At 40.4% G+C, this 18,632-nt stretch overlaps 1 protein-coding gene across 15 annotated transcripts in view; it reads right to left on the bottom strand.

Annotated features, from left to right (window-relative positions):
• Nucleotides 1–1,519: 1,519 nt before the first annotated feature.
• Nucleotides 1,520–18,632, bottom strand: part of TEAD1 (TEA domain transcription factor 1) — a 273,925-nt gene continuing 256,812 nt past the window's right edge. For all 15 annotated transcript variants that reach the window (XM_078340545.1, XM_035265829.3, XM_035265833.3 and 12 more), the window contains 2 exons: nucleotides 14,911–15,063; nucleotides 1,520–9,273 (listed from right to left, as the gene is read on the bottom strand). In XM_078340545.1, the coding sequence (XP_078196671.1) occupies nucleotides 9,160–9,273; nucleotides 14,911–15,063 (267 nt within the window). In that variant the 3' untranslated portion in view covers nucleotides 1,520–9,159. The remainder of the gene's footprint in view (nucleotides 9,274–14,910; nucleotides 15,064–18,632) is intronic.

Below are 18,632 nucleotides of genomic sequence, written 5' to 3'. Positions count from 1 at the left end.
ACCATCTCTAGGCTTCACTTTCCTTATTGAAAAACTAGAAATGATTCCTCTTTTCAAGAGTATGCGGGTTAAAGAAAAAGGCAAAGATGCTTGCATAGGACTTCAACAAAATGCTAAATTGTTTCCTTCCCTCTGCTCTGAGCAATTCACTGGACAATGGCATTCCTCTCAAAAGTGGTGGCTTGTGAAAATCATCACTTTCAAAGGAACGGGCAAGTTCACACTGTTCATGCACCCCTCCAGAGCATGCTTCTTGGGATTTCAGGCAGGCTTTGCCTCAGACTTCAAAGAAATAGAGAAGCAAGAGCTTCTGAGGTCTAGTTCACAAATGAAGGATCCCAAGGTACATTTGAGTCTGTCAGAAGTCCAAGATCATCATTGTTTAACAAAGTTCTCTGCCCTCAAGCCAGATTTCTCCTCTAGTCTTGAGCTGCTTCCCTAGCACAATGAGCCAAGATGCAGGCGCCAAGAGTCCAGGCTGAACTGTCAAAATGATCATCTTTAAGGCCACACAACGTTACTAGTCATGACTCTTAATAAGCTATCCTTTCTGGGCCTCAGTTTGGGGGAATAATGTCACTGGAACTACAGTGAGAATTTTAAAGTACAATGTATATATACATTGTATCAAAAACACTTGGCACAGTGCCCAACAGACAGTAAACCCTTGGGGAATCCAAAGTTTTGTTATGCACATGTGCTGCATGCACCTGAATCATGAACCCCATGGTGATGCGGAGGACAGGGTCGGGAGTTATAGCTCAATGTGCAATCCAGCCCCTAAGAACGTAAGTAAGTACTGTGTAGGAAAGCCATGCTCTATTTATATCTGTACCTTATCCTCTGCCCTATCCCTCATTCCTGGCATGTGCCCAGCAAGTTGGGTTAACAGCAACAACAAACACTCAATGGTTGGGCTGGTATGCTAAGGCTCAGGGGACTTGGCTTCTCAGGGTAAGTCTGGGATCCACAGACAAGCCATTCTGCAAAATTCATGTCAACTTTAATGAAGCACTAAAGAGTGAGATAGGCAGGTAGACTGACTGACTTGTGGGCATTTTTAAAGAAACCATGTTAGAAAGGCTGGGCATGGTGGCTCACACCTGTAATCCTAGCACTTTGGAAGGCTGAGGCAGGTGGATCACGAGGTCAAGAGATCGAGACCATCCTGGCCAACATGGTGAAAATCCATCTCTTACTAAAAATAGAAAAATTAGCCAGGCATGGTGGTGGGTGCCTGGGACGCTAAGGCAGGAGAATCACTTGAACCCAGGAGGCAGAGGTTGCAGCCAGCCAAGACTGTGCCACTGCACTCCAGCCTGGGTGAGAGCAGACCCTGTCTCAAAAAAAAAAAAGAAACCCTGTTAGATGTAACAGCTAAAGTTCCAATTATCAAGTTTGGTGGACAGCTTCAAAAGGATGAAAGCTGCAACCTCCTTTACGCTGTTCTTCATATCATCACTCACAACACATACTTCATTTCATTCTTAACAACATACACTTCTACAGATAAAAAAGGTGACCCACACTTTCATTTTCTTTATTTTTCATTGATACCGTATGAATACAAAGTTTCTAGAAAGCTACAAAATGTCTACCACTTTATCAAGAAGGCATCAAAATGTGTCACTTTGCAAAGACATGAAAACACCTGCAGGAACTGACACAAAAATAGCATTTTTAGAGTGATGAAATAATTGCACTTAACTGTCATGGATATTAAAGTTATCACACATATGTACCGCAAAAGCTAGAATACATTTTTTTTTTACAAAGCACTTTATAAAAAAATTCTCTGCACACAAATCCTATAATTTTCATATAACTATCATACTAAAGATAAACTCACTTTAAAGCCAACACTTAGAACATTTTAAAACAAAAAGGTACCAGTACCTAAACACAGACGTTAACAAATACAAGAATACTGTACTGCCAAGAGGTTTAATCAAATGCCTTTTGAGAGTTTCTGCAAATAGGTTAAGAAAACGTGTGAGAATTTGCCCATGCCCACCCCCATCTCTTCAATCTACCCAAGAGGAACCCAGTAACCCAAAGGCAGGTTCCACAGCCCACTCCCAGCAGCAGTACAATATCAAAGGAACCACTGACCAGATGAAATGCTTACGTCACAAGCCCATTTTATACACGTGACACGAAGACACAGACTGAGAGAATCCCATTAAGTCATTTAGAATGTGAACAAACACACGTGGCAAAAACCAGTTAACATAAAATTTAAGTGTATTATTGAAGAAGTAAAGGCTATTCAGGTTTCTTTCTTAAATGTTACAAAAATTTTTTTGTCATTTTCAGGCACGTACTGTTTTTGTTTTTACTTTTTTTTTTTTTTCCTTGTCTGCAGTCATGAGCCTATTGAAAAAGGCCTACAGAAGTAAATCTTTCAAGGAGGTAACAGGGAGATGTTTTTTGTTTCTTGAAGGAAGTGCAGTTGATACCTAATTTACACAGTGAAACTAATGACAGAAAATGACTAATGAAAAAAATCAGAGACTGGTTTCTAATTGATTAACACCTAGATCTGTCGGCCTCTCTTAGAGAAAGGGGAAGGAGAAACCATCTCATCATGGAAGGCAGACAAAAGAGTCAACCTGAGAGGGGTGGAATCTAATGGAATCTGACCCCATTTAATGATGAGCAAGAGGAAACAAAAGCCATCTCCTACTAACACGATGTAGTGTGGCACGTGAGTGACTCAATGAAAATTCACAGAGTAAACGAAGTTACGTAGGCATAGGAAGTAGGACAATAAATACAAATGTTTCATCTTATTTAACGGTGCATGACTTCAGTGAAACTACCCTTTGCAATGCAGTAAATTTTAAACACAAACCTTCATTCTTAATGATATAAGCAACGACTTTATGAGGGAAAACTATTGTCAAAGCACAGTAACAGTTGAAAAGAGAAGTGGGAAAACGGCATTTGACTAATTTCTTCCACACTGTGGTATAGTGCTGGCAGGTAGGAGTTGAGAAGCAAGCAGCTAACTGTAACTTAGGTTCAGTACATTTTCATTTGATAGTTTTTGTTTGTTTGCACAAATTTCTATAAATACTCACAACTTGGAGTGGCTAGGAATCATTCCTAAAATTTCAGAGCCCAGAGAGGATATTCTTAAAGACACCAGCTAGAGACAGACAGAACATATGTATTAGGAGTTTAGAGGCTAATTTTCAAAGATGTTCAACTAATGTTCAACTATTAGTCGAACACTAATATAAATGTTATTTTTACATTTATATTAGCAAAGAAAAATCTTTTGTTCCTGGCTTTTTGGCTGGTGTTTGGCCTTCTTGTCCTTTTCACTCCTCTTCCTTACCTCTATCAGTTTTCCCAATTTCTACAAGGTTTGGATAAAAGCCAACAAAGCCTTTAAAGAGTTGTCCCTTCGGGGGCTGGAACATTCTTTGAAAATGCCAAATTGTGAATGGTGCTCTTTGGAAGTTTCTCGTAGCACATTCATACACGATACTTGGAGTCAATGTTTGCCCTAAGAACACTTCAATTGTAACAACCCTAACTCATTTTTGTTTTGTTCTGCACTGTAGTCTCAGTTTGAGACTTCCAACTTTCAAAATGGTATCATTGTGTAAACCAGATAAGTGCGCACTGTCATTTGAATGGAAAAGAAAGTCTCCACAGAGACTGAACATGAAACAAGGAGAAGGAGAAAGCTGTAATATCTGTCCACCGGCCAAGATTCTGTCGTTTGTGCGGAAGTCCCCTCATCCGGACGCAGGGCTGGGTGACAAGGTGAAATGACACACTGGGTCATCGGCACACACAAACACAACAGTTTCTGGGGTCCTTCCGCTGCAGTGTGCTATGGATGGTGGGGGGTCCCCACTGGCAGACAGACTAGCAGCAGGCGGGGACCACATCGTGCTCTTGTGAACAGAGGCCTGTGGTTGGTTACTCATCCCGGTAAACCAAAGGCATTACGGTGATCTCAAAATATTTTTGGTCTCTCTACAAATTATCGTTATTATGGCAGCACTTTTCTAAGCTGGAATCTCAAACCAAAGGCACTTTCATGCTAGAGTGCAGAAGATTCACAAATAGCTAAGTATTTGGTCATGAATTTAAAAGGCAACATTAAAAAGTACAATTTGCTTTTCATAGTAAACTATGAAGTTGCAACATTTTGTTTTGGTATATACATTTGAGAATGTGGTGAAAGAACTGACTTGTGTCCCGTTTCAGATTTTAGACCAAGTAGTCAGTTTCCTATAGAACTGGAGAAAAAATGGGCTTAAAAAATATAAAATGAAGACAATTTTTGCTTGTTTTGTTTCCAATATTGGGCCAATTAGTAAATGAACATTAGGAATCAGTGTAAGAAAAGGCTGGCGGCATGACTAGGGTATTACTAAGGCACTGCTTACGGGAACGCTTTGGCAGCTCTGAATTGAAAACTTCCTACAAAAGTAACAGTAAGAGAAATGCTTCCAGCTTACAAAAGGGCTCGCAGTTCCGAGGCAGCCTTTTGCACTGCATACCCTACATGCAACATCTTGAAGATTTAAGGCTTTTCAGAAATGCCATGTGCAGGGCTTTGCCACAGAAACATCAACATAATAAAGAAATAAGCAATGCAGACGTATCCTCCTAATGTCACAGGTGTGAACACCGACAAACAGAATTAGTTCTACCCTTTGTTAGTTCAGGTATAGTGTACCAGCGCATACACAAAATTACACAAATTAGTATGTACCTGATTTGTAAAGTTGACTGTCATCTCATATGATTTAAATAATTTATAGTTGCACAAAAACAACTGCTAAAGCCACCACAGTACTGAAACCTTAAGAAGACTTGGGTTTAAAAGTCATTGGGGGACTTTTGACACCAAGTACTTGGAACGGGGGCTGTTTTTTGGCTGGTCTGAGTGCAGGACCTTGCTGCTAGGATGCTTACCAAACAGAAATTTGACTCAGAGCCTGTGGCTAGGGAATTGTCCTCAGGAAGTAAAATGGCTCACCAGCTTTCCTGCCTGTTTGTGGATGCCTCAGATAGCAATGGTGGGACAGGACAATTTGGCGCGGGAAGCAGCATCGGTGAAGCTGTGCTCTGGCACAGGGGATCCTGAATCTCCCTGTCTCTCCTAAGCTGACCTGCCCACACATTCTGAGGGATTGTTTAAGCTTAGAGCACCAAAGAATAGCAGCCTCCCCCAAGAGAGGCCAAGGATCAAAGTGGCAGGAACCCCAGCCAAGTGTCACCCTTTTTCTGTTACTAACCAGCTGGGTGACTCTGGACATGTCACCTCCCCTCTGGCTCTCAACTTTCTCATCGACAAAACGAAGAAGGAAAGTAGACTGTGCTCTCTTTCAGCTCCAGAGAGAAAAGTTCCCTAAGCCTCATCTGGTGTGAATCCCTCCATCCTCCACCTCTAAAGGTGAAATGTTCCAGAGGTTTAATACATTTACAAAACAGCAATGATTTTAAGGAAGAAACTAGAAGAAACCCAGAGGAAATATGTTGAAATAAGTAAAGGTTTGATAATGAGACCCATGAGAAATAAGGAAATTGCTGAGGCTTTTTTTTTAACCCCAGTAAACTAAGGAATGAAGCTGAAAGCAGAAACACTCTTTAAACAGGTGTGAGTTGATTAAAGAGATGAGGGTGACCTGCTGTTTCCAACTTCCCCAGGGCTGAGTGAAAGAGTACTTGTAGGGAGAGAGAAATTGTTGTGAAACAGAAGTTTTGAAACAGGAAGAAACGTGGACACAATGTCACTTAATAGTCCTACCTGCCTCTTGATGACATGAAACAAGGCTCTGGGAGAGATGGCTGCAGGGGTAAAATGAAAGGAAAACAGTTTCAAATGTGGTCATTGTGACCTGTAAGATCTTGGGCAAGAGGTCTCGACTGGGGATCATTTTGTACCTGATGGGATATTTGGCAATGTCGGGAGACATGCTGGGTTATGAAACCTGGGGGAAGCGGTGCTAGTGGTACTACTGGGTAGAAGCCAGGGATATTAGTAAATCTCCCATAATGCGCAGGACAGCTCTGCAGAACAAAGAATTAGCCAGTCCACAATGTCAGTGGTGTCAAGGTTGAGAAACCTTGGACATGCTGGAGTTCCGGGACATGTGTGAAGAAGCCCTGGTTTTATTCTCAGCCTCTAGGAGGCAAATGAATGCCCACAGACCAGAGTCCCATTTGACAGCTCCCCCATTTAGGCTGTGGAAAACTGGCCCCCACGCTGCAGTGAAAGCGCAAGATGGCCGTGAAGCAAGCCTGGCACCAGAGGGTCTCGAGGAGGTAGAGCACCTGGAGGAGTAGTGAGGACTCTGGGAAGGCTTCTTTAGTATGCTTTAAAAAGCTTTTATAACAAAGGGAGACTGCCGTACAGAATGAAGGACAAAAGACAGACTCCGATTGGATGTTGTGATGCCAATCTCACCCAAGGGTCTAATCTGAGAGAGAGAGACAAAGAGAAGCCCACTGGGATGATGGACCAGTGGTTAAGACAGGGAAAATATCTGTCCTGGAGGAAGCTTTAGAAGAACAAGATAAGAAATAAACTTTTAAAAATCTTTTGATGTTGTAAGAGCAAGGAGGAAAACTTCAAGGTCAATCATAGAAACCCAGAAAACTCAACTGCAAAGGCATTCTGAGCAAGAGGATACAGGTGGTAAAGCGCCAGGGCACCCAGCTGACCCTGTGAGGTCAGCAAATGGGCTGTGTCCATCTCTGCACCAACTGAGTTGTCCTCTAGCTGGTCTTCTTGGGTCCCAATATTTTTGTGCTTTGAAAAGTAAATCCCAAGAGCCTGTCTGGCTGCACTGAAAAGTCCTATTCCTGAATAGAATATGAACCAGTTATCTCTCCCACTGAAGTTCTAGGATGGCTTGGCTTTTAGCCATTTGTATTTGCCCGGTCATATACTCCTGCTCCTGGGAGAGGATGGGGCTTCCCCTAAGGAAAGATGTAGGAAATAAGAGCAAAAGAAACATCCCTAAGAGGGGTGTTTAACAAGTCATTGTAAATGTGATGACTGTGAAAGGGGACAACTGGGGCAGTCCTTCACAGGGCAGCCTGGAATCAGAGAACCAATAGTAGTCTCTTTATGACGGGCAGAGAAGCACTGTCCAATTGGGTTATAGAAGAACGGGCATTCCAAATGGGGACAGTTTTGCACTTTCTCTTCTGGTCTTCCCAATGACCAGGGATGCATTTGGGAGAGGTCAGGCTTAGTCAGTGTTTTGGTGTTTCCCATGAGCCAGGTGAACATCTTGCTCAGGACCACAAGATGTTGACTGATGTATTAATACAAGCAGGGTCAAAGCAGGTGTTGAGACAGGGAAGGGGGCATGTAAGTTACTTGGTGGCGGCAGAACTAAGTTTTTTTATTTTCTAGCTTGGTGGAAAAATCTTGACATGTTTTAGAAACTACGAAACTTATTTCATGTTCTATTTGGTTCATATATTCCTATCACTTATAAAAACCTTTTCTTTGGGAAGTTGGAGGGAAAGAGTACTTGTAGGGAGAGAGAGAGAAATTGTTGTGAAACAGAAGTTTTGAAACAGGAAGAAACGTGGACACACGTTTCTCCCTGTTCTCTCCCCAGTGAAACACTTATGGAAATAACTCAAAACATCCAGGCCACATCTAACCAACTCTGTCTGGGCAATGCTCTGGAATACTTAGATTGGAAAGTTGAATCTCTTCTGGCAAGAGAATCTCCCAAATGAGCCTATTATTTGAAAAAATCAGAGATAGGTAGCTGGGCCTCTTAAACCTAAGTCAAACAAGAACTGTAACTTACTGAGAGATGCTAAGGAAATGAATGTTCTTAGAGAGGATGTATCTAAGTCTACAGACACAGACTGAGAAATACATACATATCAGCACCTAGCAACTGAGTGACACTAAATAAGTGTTCACTAAATGTGTTGAATAGAACTATATATGCATGTGTGTATATGTATACAGATACACACACACAGACCTCTAGTTACAGCAGGTTAATATGCATATTGGGTCACTAGAAATAAAGAATGTATCCACAGGCTAGTGAGGATGCTTACAGTTTTCTGCAGAGCAGAGATGCTAAAACTGATGAGCCTTTTACTTGTCTGTTTGATTAAATTTTCTCCTAGCCACAGAATTCTCTATACTTTGCATCTCAAAGTGCAGTATTCATGCCAATTTAAAAATTTTGTTATTAAAATTCAGTGGTTCAAATATTTACTCAGCGTAATAAAAAATTTGGTTGTCCATATAAAATATAACTGCACACACAAGACTATAAACATTGTAAGTTTAGATTTTTTTCAGTATGTATCTACTTATTGCAAAAAGAGCCATCTTTTCTTTTTCATTAAATAATCACATTAGTACAATACAATTTTATATTTTTAAATATACTATATATGTTAAGGGTAAGGGGTGAAGTTTTCTTCCTTTGTAATACCTGTTCAAGAGTTTAATGGATTAGGAGATTAGTGTTAACCTTGAGGAAAAAAGTACAAATTTGTCTCATTAGGACACTTCTACCAAGCGTTTCTTAAGGCTATAAGTTTAACATTTGGTTTCAAAAAGAAAAAAAAAAGGTTTCATTTAAAAAATAATTTAGTGAATTACATTCTTTCATAACTTCCACCCTAATTAGTTACAAAGATAAGTCTAAAGATTCTTAGTTTTGTGTACTAATTTACATTTATATTTAAAGATTAATTTTACTTGTATCTTAAAACAAGAATTTTACGTTGGAAAAAAGAGAACTAAATACATTTGTATAAAGGCTGTAAATGTCCCATGGCAAATGCTCTGTCTCAATATTTTCTACCACAATTAGAAACAGGGCTCTGCAGAGAGAGACTTGGGTTGTTCAGGTTCACCTTTCCCGAGGAATTGTGGGCTGCACATTTGAAGAACATACAGAAACAACTCAATTTCTCTTTTTACAACTGTACCAGAACTTCACAGCTACAATGATAGTATGAACACATGAAAAAATGACTTCACTCAAACAGGATTTAGAAAAGTTGGGGTGACCTCGGGGCCAGGGCACCACCCTGTGTGGTGAGGTTTACAGTCAGTCGTTTGATAATGGAGAGAGTGTGTATGTGCACATATGTGTGTGTGTATATACAGATATCTATATATATAAATAACCATGTTCAGTCCTTTACAAGCCTGTAAATATGATGTTGTGCTCCGTGTTCACTATTTGAAACTTCAAACACACAGGCCATGCAGAGGAGAGTTTCTTGCGTATCCCTGTTTGTTACCACCTGTTAAAATAAAAGAAGGTATATAAGGATAATTCCACACCAATAAAAACATACTCCATCTGTGCAGGCCGACCATGACTTAACTGGAGAAGAATGAGTCTTAAGTCCAACAGAGACTTACTCAGCCTCACTCTGTGTCCTCTAACAGATTCAGAACACCACAAGTGTGACCTGAAGCCCATCTAAACTTGCCTATCATAAGTAAGAAATACCTTCTAGATGGGGTCTCACTCATAATCTATGACCAAGAAAAGATCACAATAATTAGTGCAGTTTGTGTTTCTGGTTTTTAGGGGGCTACAACAAAGAGAATTCTCTTTAATTCTGTCCCACAAGCCAATCATTTACTCTAGGAAATTGTCTTATTTTTTATCTGAATTTTTTAATTGAAAAGTAATTAATTCCAGTCCCTACCTAAAAAATAAAGGCAATCATCTTATTTTTTATCTGAATTTTTAAATTGAAAAGTAATAATTCCAGTCCCTACCTAAAGAATAAAGTCTTACAGTACATATATTTATGGGCTGCAGTGTGATGACAGAAGTATATATTGTGGAACGATTATATCAGGCTAAACAACATACCAAGCACTTCACATACTTCATCAGAACATTTAAAATCTACTCTTTTTCCCATTCTAGTCTTAAACTTTTGCTAAATTTTGTTTCACAATAACCAGTGACAGACAGAAACTGCAGGAGGAGTGCCTCCCTCAGCACCGTATTAACCAGCAGTGCCTGGACCCAGCAAAATATCTGCTGAATCAAGGAGCAATGGGATGGGCAGAATGCCATGGAATGACATTCTTTCCACAGATATGGGCTTTATCTTTTAAAATGTCTTGTGAAATACTCATGCTTCCCCTTGAGTCTCTTGACTCCCTCTCTGTCTCCCTCAGACCTTGAGTTCTCCAGCCCAAATCACTGCAGCTCCCTCCACATCAGACAGTCCCTGACTCCTTCTGCCCTCACTCCGGTCTCAATTCCCCATGACATTCTCAGAACAACTTTCTAAGAGCAAATCTAATCAAGCTCAAACACCACCAAATGCTTCAGTGACTGTTACTTTTGTGTTTGATGATGCCAGAGCATTGTTTGAATGAAAACACTTTGAACCTGAGAGCCTCATCCAGTTCACTGTAGACCTAATTTCCCTCTAAGTATCAGGCTGCTGCTCCTATTTAGTAGTTTCCCTTTCCATTAAGGCATCCAAGCTTCCTGTCTCTACCTAAAAAAAAAAAGTCTTGTAGTACATCTCATTTCTCCATCACAGCATGCTATGCAGTCGGTAAACACACACAGGCATGTACAATTTGTTTTTCAAATGTCCATCTCATCCAGTGGAATTTAAGTTCCTAAGGAACAGGGGCCCTGATTCCCAGCAACTAGCTTGGGGACATGGCACACAACAGTCATTTACTATTTGCTGAATGAATGAAAATTCCCATCAGAATAGCCAACATATATTGAATGCTTACTATCCATTTACTCGGTACCAAATACTTTACACAGATTGTCTCATATGATATTATAATACCTCTAGCAGTGAGTGATCTTTGACAAGGAAGTAGCTGAGAGGTTCATTTGGTCATGGCTGCCTATTCACCATGCAGACAGCTCTCAACTGTTTCTTCCTCAGGAAGTCTTCCTCAGCTTCCACCAGCACTAGGTCAAATTCCCCTATTCTAAGAATGCCCCATGTCCCTCTGCGGGGTAGCAAGAGATACAGTTTTCATTCATTTTGTGATGACTTGATGCATGCCTGCCTCCCTCCTCAGACTCCAGGATGGCGGCCCACCTGCCTAGTTCACCACAGCACCCCGGCCCCTGGCACCTAGGTATGCACCCAGGAAATGCCCCTATTCTTGTTAGTCAGATGTCTGCTTATCCATAGAGGCAACATCCCTGAGAACCCCCTACCTCATCCCTCTGCACATCATTAACTTACAATGGTTTATTTACCTGCCTCTTTCGTTCTCAAGGACCATGAGTTGCTATGTGACAGGTACTAGGTTTTATTTGCATTGTATCCCAGAAGGCGGTACTATCTTTCCAGAGCTTAGCTGAATTAATTAAAATATTTCAGTGATAACCTCTGAAGTAGAGAGTGCAGATTTGACTGTTTTGTTTATAAATGAAGGTGAAACTATGGTCTGGAGACTAAGTGACCAAGGCCACAGAGGTAAGTCTTCAACTCAAGTCTTTTGATTTCATGACCATAAGATAATCTTGCAAATCTTGATTTATTTTGATCACTGGCTCTGTGACCTCAGGGTGGCCTGACATTCTTTATCCATAAAATGAGAATAAAAATGACCTCACAGTTTTATATGGAGAATTATACAATGTAACATTTACAAAGGGTCTAGCATAGCACCTGGTACCTCCACAATCTATTCAAACTTCTTGCAAGCCTTCTACAAAAGAATCCACTTGGCCCTCTTTATCTGCGATTCTGCACTTGCAGATCCAATCAATCTCTGACTGAAAATATTTGGAGAGGAAAAAAGACACAATGAAAATAATATAACAATAAAAATACAAATGTTTAAAATTAGTATAACTATTTACATACCATTTACATTGTATTTGGTATAATCTAGAGATGACTTAAAGTATAAGAGATTATTTGAATAGGTTATCTGCAAATACTACATCATTTTATAGAAGGTACAATTTCTCCTATTCATCAATTAGATGATTTTCATAATCCAAGAGTGCTGGCTTAATTTCAGCTTTTCTAAAACTAAACTATTATTTCTATTGACAGGCATTAATTCTCCATATTAAAGAAATTCATTTAGTTGCTTAATGACACATTTTGAAATTAACCTGCTAAGTTCTCTGGATGGCTGTAAAGTCTTATGTGCCAAGGGAGCATAAATGATATACAGTGATGAGTTGCTTAACAATGGGGACACTTTCTATGTGTCGTCAGGTGGTTTTGCCATGCAAACCAACATCAAAGAGTATACTTATTCAAACATAGATCAGAAAGCCTACCCCACACCTAGGCTACATGGATTAGCCTATTGCTCTGAGGTTAAGTGTCTGCATAGCATGTTACTATACTGATTACTGTAGCCTATTATAACACAATGGTAAATATTTGTGTATGTAAACATTATCTACACATAAACTACAGTAAAAATATTGTATAAAAGGTTAAAAAAAAAAAAAGAAAGTTCACCTATATAGGTCACTTACCATGAATGGAGCTTACAGGCCTGAAATTTGCTCTAGGTGAGTCAGTGATTGAGTGATGAGTGAATGGGACAGCCTAGGCCATTACTGTATACCACTGTGAACTTTTGTACTATACACTTAGGCTAACCTACATTTGAAAACATAATTATTCTATATTACATGATAGCTACAACATCACTAGGTGACAGGAATTTTTCACCTCCACTGTTAATCTCATGGGAGCACTATCACACATGTGGTCCGTCCTTCACGTTGCTATGCAGTGCATAACTGTAGTCAGGTTCTGTGGGTAATAGGGGCTTTAATGTTTTTCCAGGCCACATTTATCTTAGCTGTGCCCTCTGAGGTAGAGTTTTAGGGAGTGAGGACATGCATCCTTAGCATGCAGAAATAGAATCAGCATTGATTTTTAACAAACTGCTAAGATTCCCTGCAAGAGAGGCAGGGAAGCTATTCATTCCTGCAGCTACTTAAGATCCTCAACAGATATCACACTTACCTTCTATGCATCTGACTGCTAAGGTGATGTATCTATTCTTAGATAGCAACAGGGAGCACCTATATGACAAGCGCCTCCTACCTGCCAGTTCTGCAAACCTTTAACTGCTCAATTTTCACCAAAGGGCCATTAAAGAAAGGAATACTAATCAATGTCATTAAAGAGCATGTATTCCAAACTTCCCTTGAATGTTGGTTTCTACATTTTAGAGGGCACATTTGTTAAGATTCTCTTTCTGGAACAAATGAAAATTATATGCAAAATTATGTTTGCCAGCTGTATGCCAATCATGTGTCTGTGAACTCTGAGAGTCCTTGCAGCTCATTTGCCAATCTCTTATAGCAATGGGTCTCAACCTGGCTGCACACTACAACTACAAGCAGAGCTTAAAAAATAAACAAAAAGTAGGATGTTGGGTCCCATCTCCAGGGATTGTTTTTATTCATCTGGGGTGGGGCCTAGGCCTTAGATGTTTTAAAGCTTCCTGGATGAATCTAATATGCACAGGGAATTTCTGTTTTTTTAACAATGGTATATAGGAGCTGGCTCCTACTGACTCATGAAAGTCATTGTTAAATATAAAGAAATTTCATGAGCTGAATAGCTACTGGTAGCTTGAAATTCCCCATGGAGGGGATATTTACACCACAGAAGTAGGCAAAAGGTATAAATTATGGTTTTGGGAAATTGGGAAAGAGCCTGTTTTTTTTTAAAAACCAGACCACTGCTGATTGAAAGCCGCTGTCCCAATGGAACCAGAAACACCAACTAAAGAATTCCTGCTCTGGATTCTAGTTCTTAATCCTAGCAACAGAAAGGAATAAAGTAGGCTCTCAAGGGGTATCCGGCCACAATATAGCTTTGTTGCCCCTCTTTTGGCAAGACTGTTTCCATCAAGTTTTGTTTTGGCATTTTTCCTTTAGTTTCATCAAGTCATGTTATTTTTTAAAATGAGCCTTATGAAACCCATTACTGCATATTTTCTGTTTTGAGGATGACATGTTCCTAACAACCTTCCGAAGTCCCCAAATAAAGGTCCCAGAAGAAACTTGTTTTAAAGTTAAGTATTAGGGGAAAACACACACAGAACTATCTGGCATTTGGACCTTCCTTTCCTTTAGCTGCCCATTAAAAGTTTGTTTTGAGATGGGGCGTCACTATGTTGCCCAGGCTGGTCTCTAACTCCTGGGCTCAGGGGATCCTCCCACCTTGGCCTCCCAAAGTGTTGAGATTACAGGTGTGAGCCACTGTGCTCAGCCTGGCCAGATTTTGTAGCCTATGAAGAACATTTTCCTACTCCTGGTCATTGCATTCCATGCATTCTAATTTCTATTTCTTTTGGTACTAAGAGCTTTTATATATTTTCCTGTCTTAATGCATGTAACTTCTTAGAAGGCCTTGGAAGTTGTCATGGAATGAGTCAAAGTATGTTTGAAATACAAACCTGCTGACTCAGCTTTTGCCTGATTTGCATACCATGTTGCTGCTGAGACTAAAACTTGGCTATCACTGCAATTAACTATGGAATTTTAAAAAATACACATGCTTGGGTCCTATCCTCAGGGATCCTGATTGAATTGAGCTAGGATGCAGCCTGAGTATCAGGATTTTAAAAAGTTCTCAAGGTCTTTCTACTCTGCAGCCAGAGATAAGAACATAGGACCATCACTTTTTATTATCCAACCGAATTCCAGTTCTGCCAACCTTAGAAACCCTAGCCAGATAAAACCCCTTCTCTTCTACAGACTTCAGCCCAAATTTTCCCTATGGATGCTGCAAATCCAACTGCTGACTGACCACTGGGAGCCCAATCCAACAACCTGGCCAATTCCCTTGGCCCAAGCCCAGGGCCTCCCAGGCCCACCCTCCTTACTTCCCCCATCAAACATCATGGCAGCATCTGCCCAAATAGGAAAGAGATGAAACCATTACCAATAAAATTGTGAAGTTTTCCAAAACACTGTTCATCATATATTTCTCTGGCAAGTGTTTGAGCTTGTGGATGAAGTTGATCATATATTCACACATTGGGGAGCGGTTTATTCGGTATACAAATCGGCCATTCTCAAACCTTGCATACTCCGTCTGTGAGGAAAAAAGGATTTGAGTATTTTTACACTTTTGACTCCAGAACACATGAAACAGGTATTACTGCCTATAAAAGCATTTTAGTTTTTCAACAAGAATTATCTGCTGTGTGCTATACTACTTAATTTAAAAAACATCTCCAAATTTACTGCTATACATACAATCCATTATTTTTCTGAAAATTAAAAAACTTAGTTGGAAAGATGACAACTTTAGAGTTGACAGATCTTTTTAGCAAAGGTCAGAAAAAAATATAACCGTCTAATGGAGATGGTTTACCTGGAGGTTATCTGTAAGAGCAGGCCCCAGCTAGTTACAATTCTTCAAAGGAAATCTCTCTTGATTATGATAAAGCCTCATAGGCTAACAACCAATACAGCTAATGTTTCTACTTTAGAAAAAAACTGATTATTTCTCATGGATCAGGAGCCCCTAAATGTCAGCTGTTTATGCATTTATGAGAAAAATTAGGAAAATGAGAAAATACTAGTGTATATGCAGTTTCAAGAACTCAAAAATAAGAAACAAGGTTATCCTAGATAACCTTGGATCAAATGGAATTAAGAAGACAATTACAAACTATCTAAAGAGCAATGAAAAGGGAAATACTTTACATTAAAACTTATAAGCCACAATGAAGCTACACTTGAAGGAACTTTAATGAAGCAGCCTCATGTCTTCATCAAGATGAAAATTTACAGAATAAAATACACTGCTTTAAAAAAAAAAAAAACCCAAACCACAAAGAAACCAAAGGAAGCCAGGAAAAGGAAATTAATAAAAGCTCAAATCAATGAAATAGAAATTTTAAGTGTAGACAGAATTTAAAAACTAGTCCTTTAGAAAGACAAAATAAACTCTTCACACAAGTTAAAAGGAAAAGAAAGTGGGAAAACCACAATTACAGTAGAAATTAGAAGATAACATAAGACATTATTTCATATAACCCTAAGGCACACACACACGTATGTACACATGTGCGCGCACGCACACACACACACACACCCCTACACATGCATGGCAAAGCAAAGAAAACCCAGTGGATAGAGATGCTTTCCCAGAAAAATACAACTTGCTAACACTGAATCAAAAAGAAGAGGAAAATATCAATAAATAGATCAGTCATTGGGGAAATGACCACAACTAACAAGTTTAGCAACTTAGCATTGAAAAAAGTGGAGACCACAAGGGATATAAAATTTCAGTTAGGAGAAATAAGTTCAAGAGATCTATTTGTACAACATACTGACTATACTTAATACCAAGTTACTGTATTCTTGAAAACTGCTGAGAGAAGATTTAAGTGTTCTCACCACAAAAACTGGAAAGCTATGTGAGGTAACATATGCTAATCAGCTCGATTTAGCCATTCTGCTGTGTATACATTTTTCAAAACATGTTATACACAATATATAAAGTTTTTATCAAATAAATAATTAAAAGTAGATGCTAAAAAAATATAAAAACCAAATAGTTTCAGGGTAAGTTTGACATAATCTTTCAAGAATAGTTATTTCCAGAAATCCATCCAAGATGGCTGATTAGGAGCAGCTCAGGATTGCAGCTCCCAGTGAAAGTGCAGAGGGTGAGTGGACGTCGCATTTCCAGACAGATTTTTATTGCCTACAGACCAGGAGATTCCCAGGTGGAGGAGCCCCACGGGTCGCCAGTGCCGCTGCTTTGCTGGCACCCCGGGGCGGCACTTCTCCGTACAAAATACACAGGTCCGGGCACCATTTTAGCTGGCGATTGGAGCTCCAGGAAGGCAGAGTCACCGATTCATATGATTAAAAAGGGGACTGAAACAGGGAGCCAGGCCAGGAGATTCCCCGGCCAAAATAAGCTGTGAATCTCAGCACTGCTGTTTCAGCAGGTGCAGTGGGTCGCCGCACAGGAAATCACACAGATCCCGGCACTTTTTCAACAGGTGACTGGAACACCTGGGAGAGAGTCAACCATTCAACTGAAAAAAGAGGCTCTGAGGCAGGGAGCCAGGTGATCAGGCTCAGCTGGTCCCACCCCCACAAAAAAATAGCAACTGGAAACTCTCTGGGTTGAGAGTTTCAAAGCAAGCACAGCTGAACCCGGGAAGGTCCAGCTCTGTGGGGGAGGGGTGTCCACCATTACTGAGACACTCCACCACTACGGAGGTAGTCCGCCATTGCTGAAGCAGCCTGCCATCGCTGAGGCAACCTGCCACTACAGAGAGAGTCGGCCATTACAAAGGTGGGCCAACTTTGCTGAGGCAGTTCTAACTACACCCATATAAACAGGACTGCAGGGAAGTTCACACAGCAGCTGGGTGGAGCCCACAGCAGCTCAGCAAAGGCTCTGCAGGCAGACAGTGACTAGGCTGCCTCCTCCCTAGGCAGGGCAGCCCTGATAAAAAGGCAGCAGCACAATGGAAACTCATAAATAAAGCCCTAACTCCTTGGGACACAGCACCTGGGGAAAAAAGAGAAAGGAGTTTATGAGTTCTTCTGCAGCAGACTTAAACGTACCTGCCCAGCAGCTCTAAATGAACAACGGAGATCACTGCTCAACACTTGAGCTCCTATAGTGGACAGACTGTCTCCTCAAGCAGCTCCTTGACCCCTGTATATCCAAAGAGTCACCTCATAAAGGAGAGCTCAGACTGACATTTGGCGGATATCCTTCTGGGACAAAGATAGCAGAAGAAGAAACTGGCAGCAACTCTTACTGTTCTGCAGCTGCTGCAGGTAATCCCCAGGCAAGCAGGGCCTGAAGTGGACCTCAGCAGTCCTAAAGCAGAGGGGCCAGACTGTTAGAAGAAAAACTAAGAAACAGAAGGAAATAACTTCATCATCAACAAACTGGACATCCTCTCAGAGACCCAATCTGAAAGTCAACAACTACAAAGACAACAGGTGGATAAATCCACAAAGATGGGAAGAAACCAGTGCAAAAAGGATGAAAGCACCCAAAACCAGAACACCTCTCCTCCTCCAAGGGATCACAACTCCTCACCAGCAAAGGAACAAGGCTGGATGGAGAATGAGTGTGATGAATTGACAGAATCACGCTTCAAAAAGTGGGTAATAAGAAACTTCTGTGAGCTAAAAGAACATGTTCTAACCCAATGCAAAGAAACTAAGAACCTTGAAAAAAGATTTGAGGAAATACTAATGAGAATAGACAACATAGAAAGGAATATAAGTGAATTGATGGAACTAAAAAACACAATACGAGAACTTCGCGAAGCATGCACAAGTTTCAACAGCCGAACTGACCACACAGAAGAAAGGATACTAGAGGTCGAAGATCAACTCAATGAAATAAAACGAGAAGGAGAGATTAGAGAAAAAAATGGTAAAAAAGAATGAACAAAGTCTCCCAGAAATATGGGACTATGTGAAAAGACCTAATCTACATTTGATAGGTGTACCTGAACGTGACAGAGACAATGAATCCAAGCTGGAAATTACTCTTCAGGATATTATCCAGGAAAACTTCCCCAACCTAGCAAGGCAGGCCAATATTCAAGTCCAGGAAATACAGAGAACCCCACAAAGATATTCCTCAAGAAGAGCAACCCCAAGGCACAT

This window comes from Callithrix jacchus, chromosome 10, assembly GCF_049354715.1.
Source record: "Callithrix jacchus isolate 240 chromosome 10, calJac240_pri, whole genome shotgun sequence".
Taxonomy (NCBI): Eukaryota; Metazoa; Chordata; class Mammalia; order Primates; family Cebidae; genus Callithrix; species Callithrix jacchus.
Note: the sequence above shows the minus strand (reverse complement) of the source record. Positions and strands in the feature narration are given on the sequence as shown.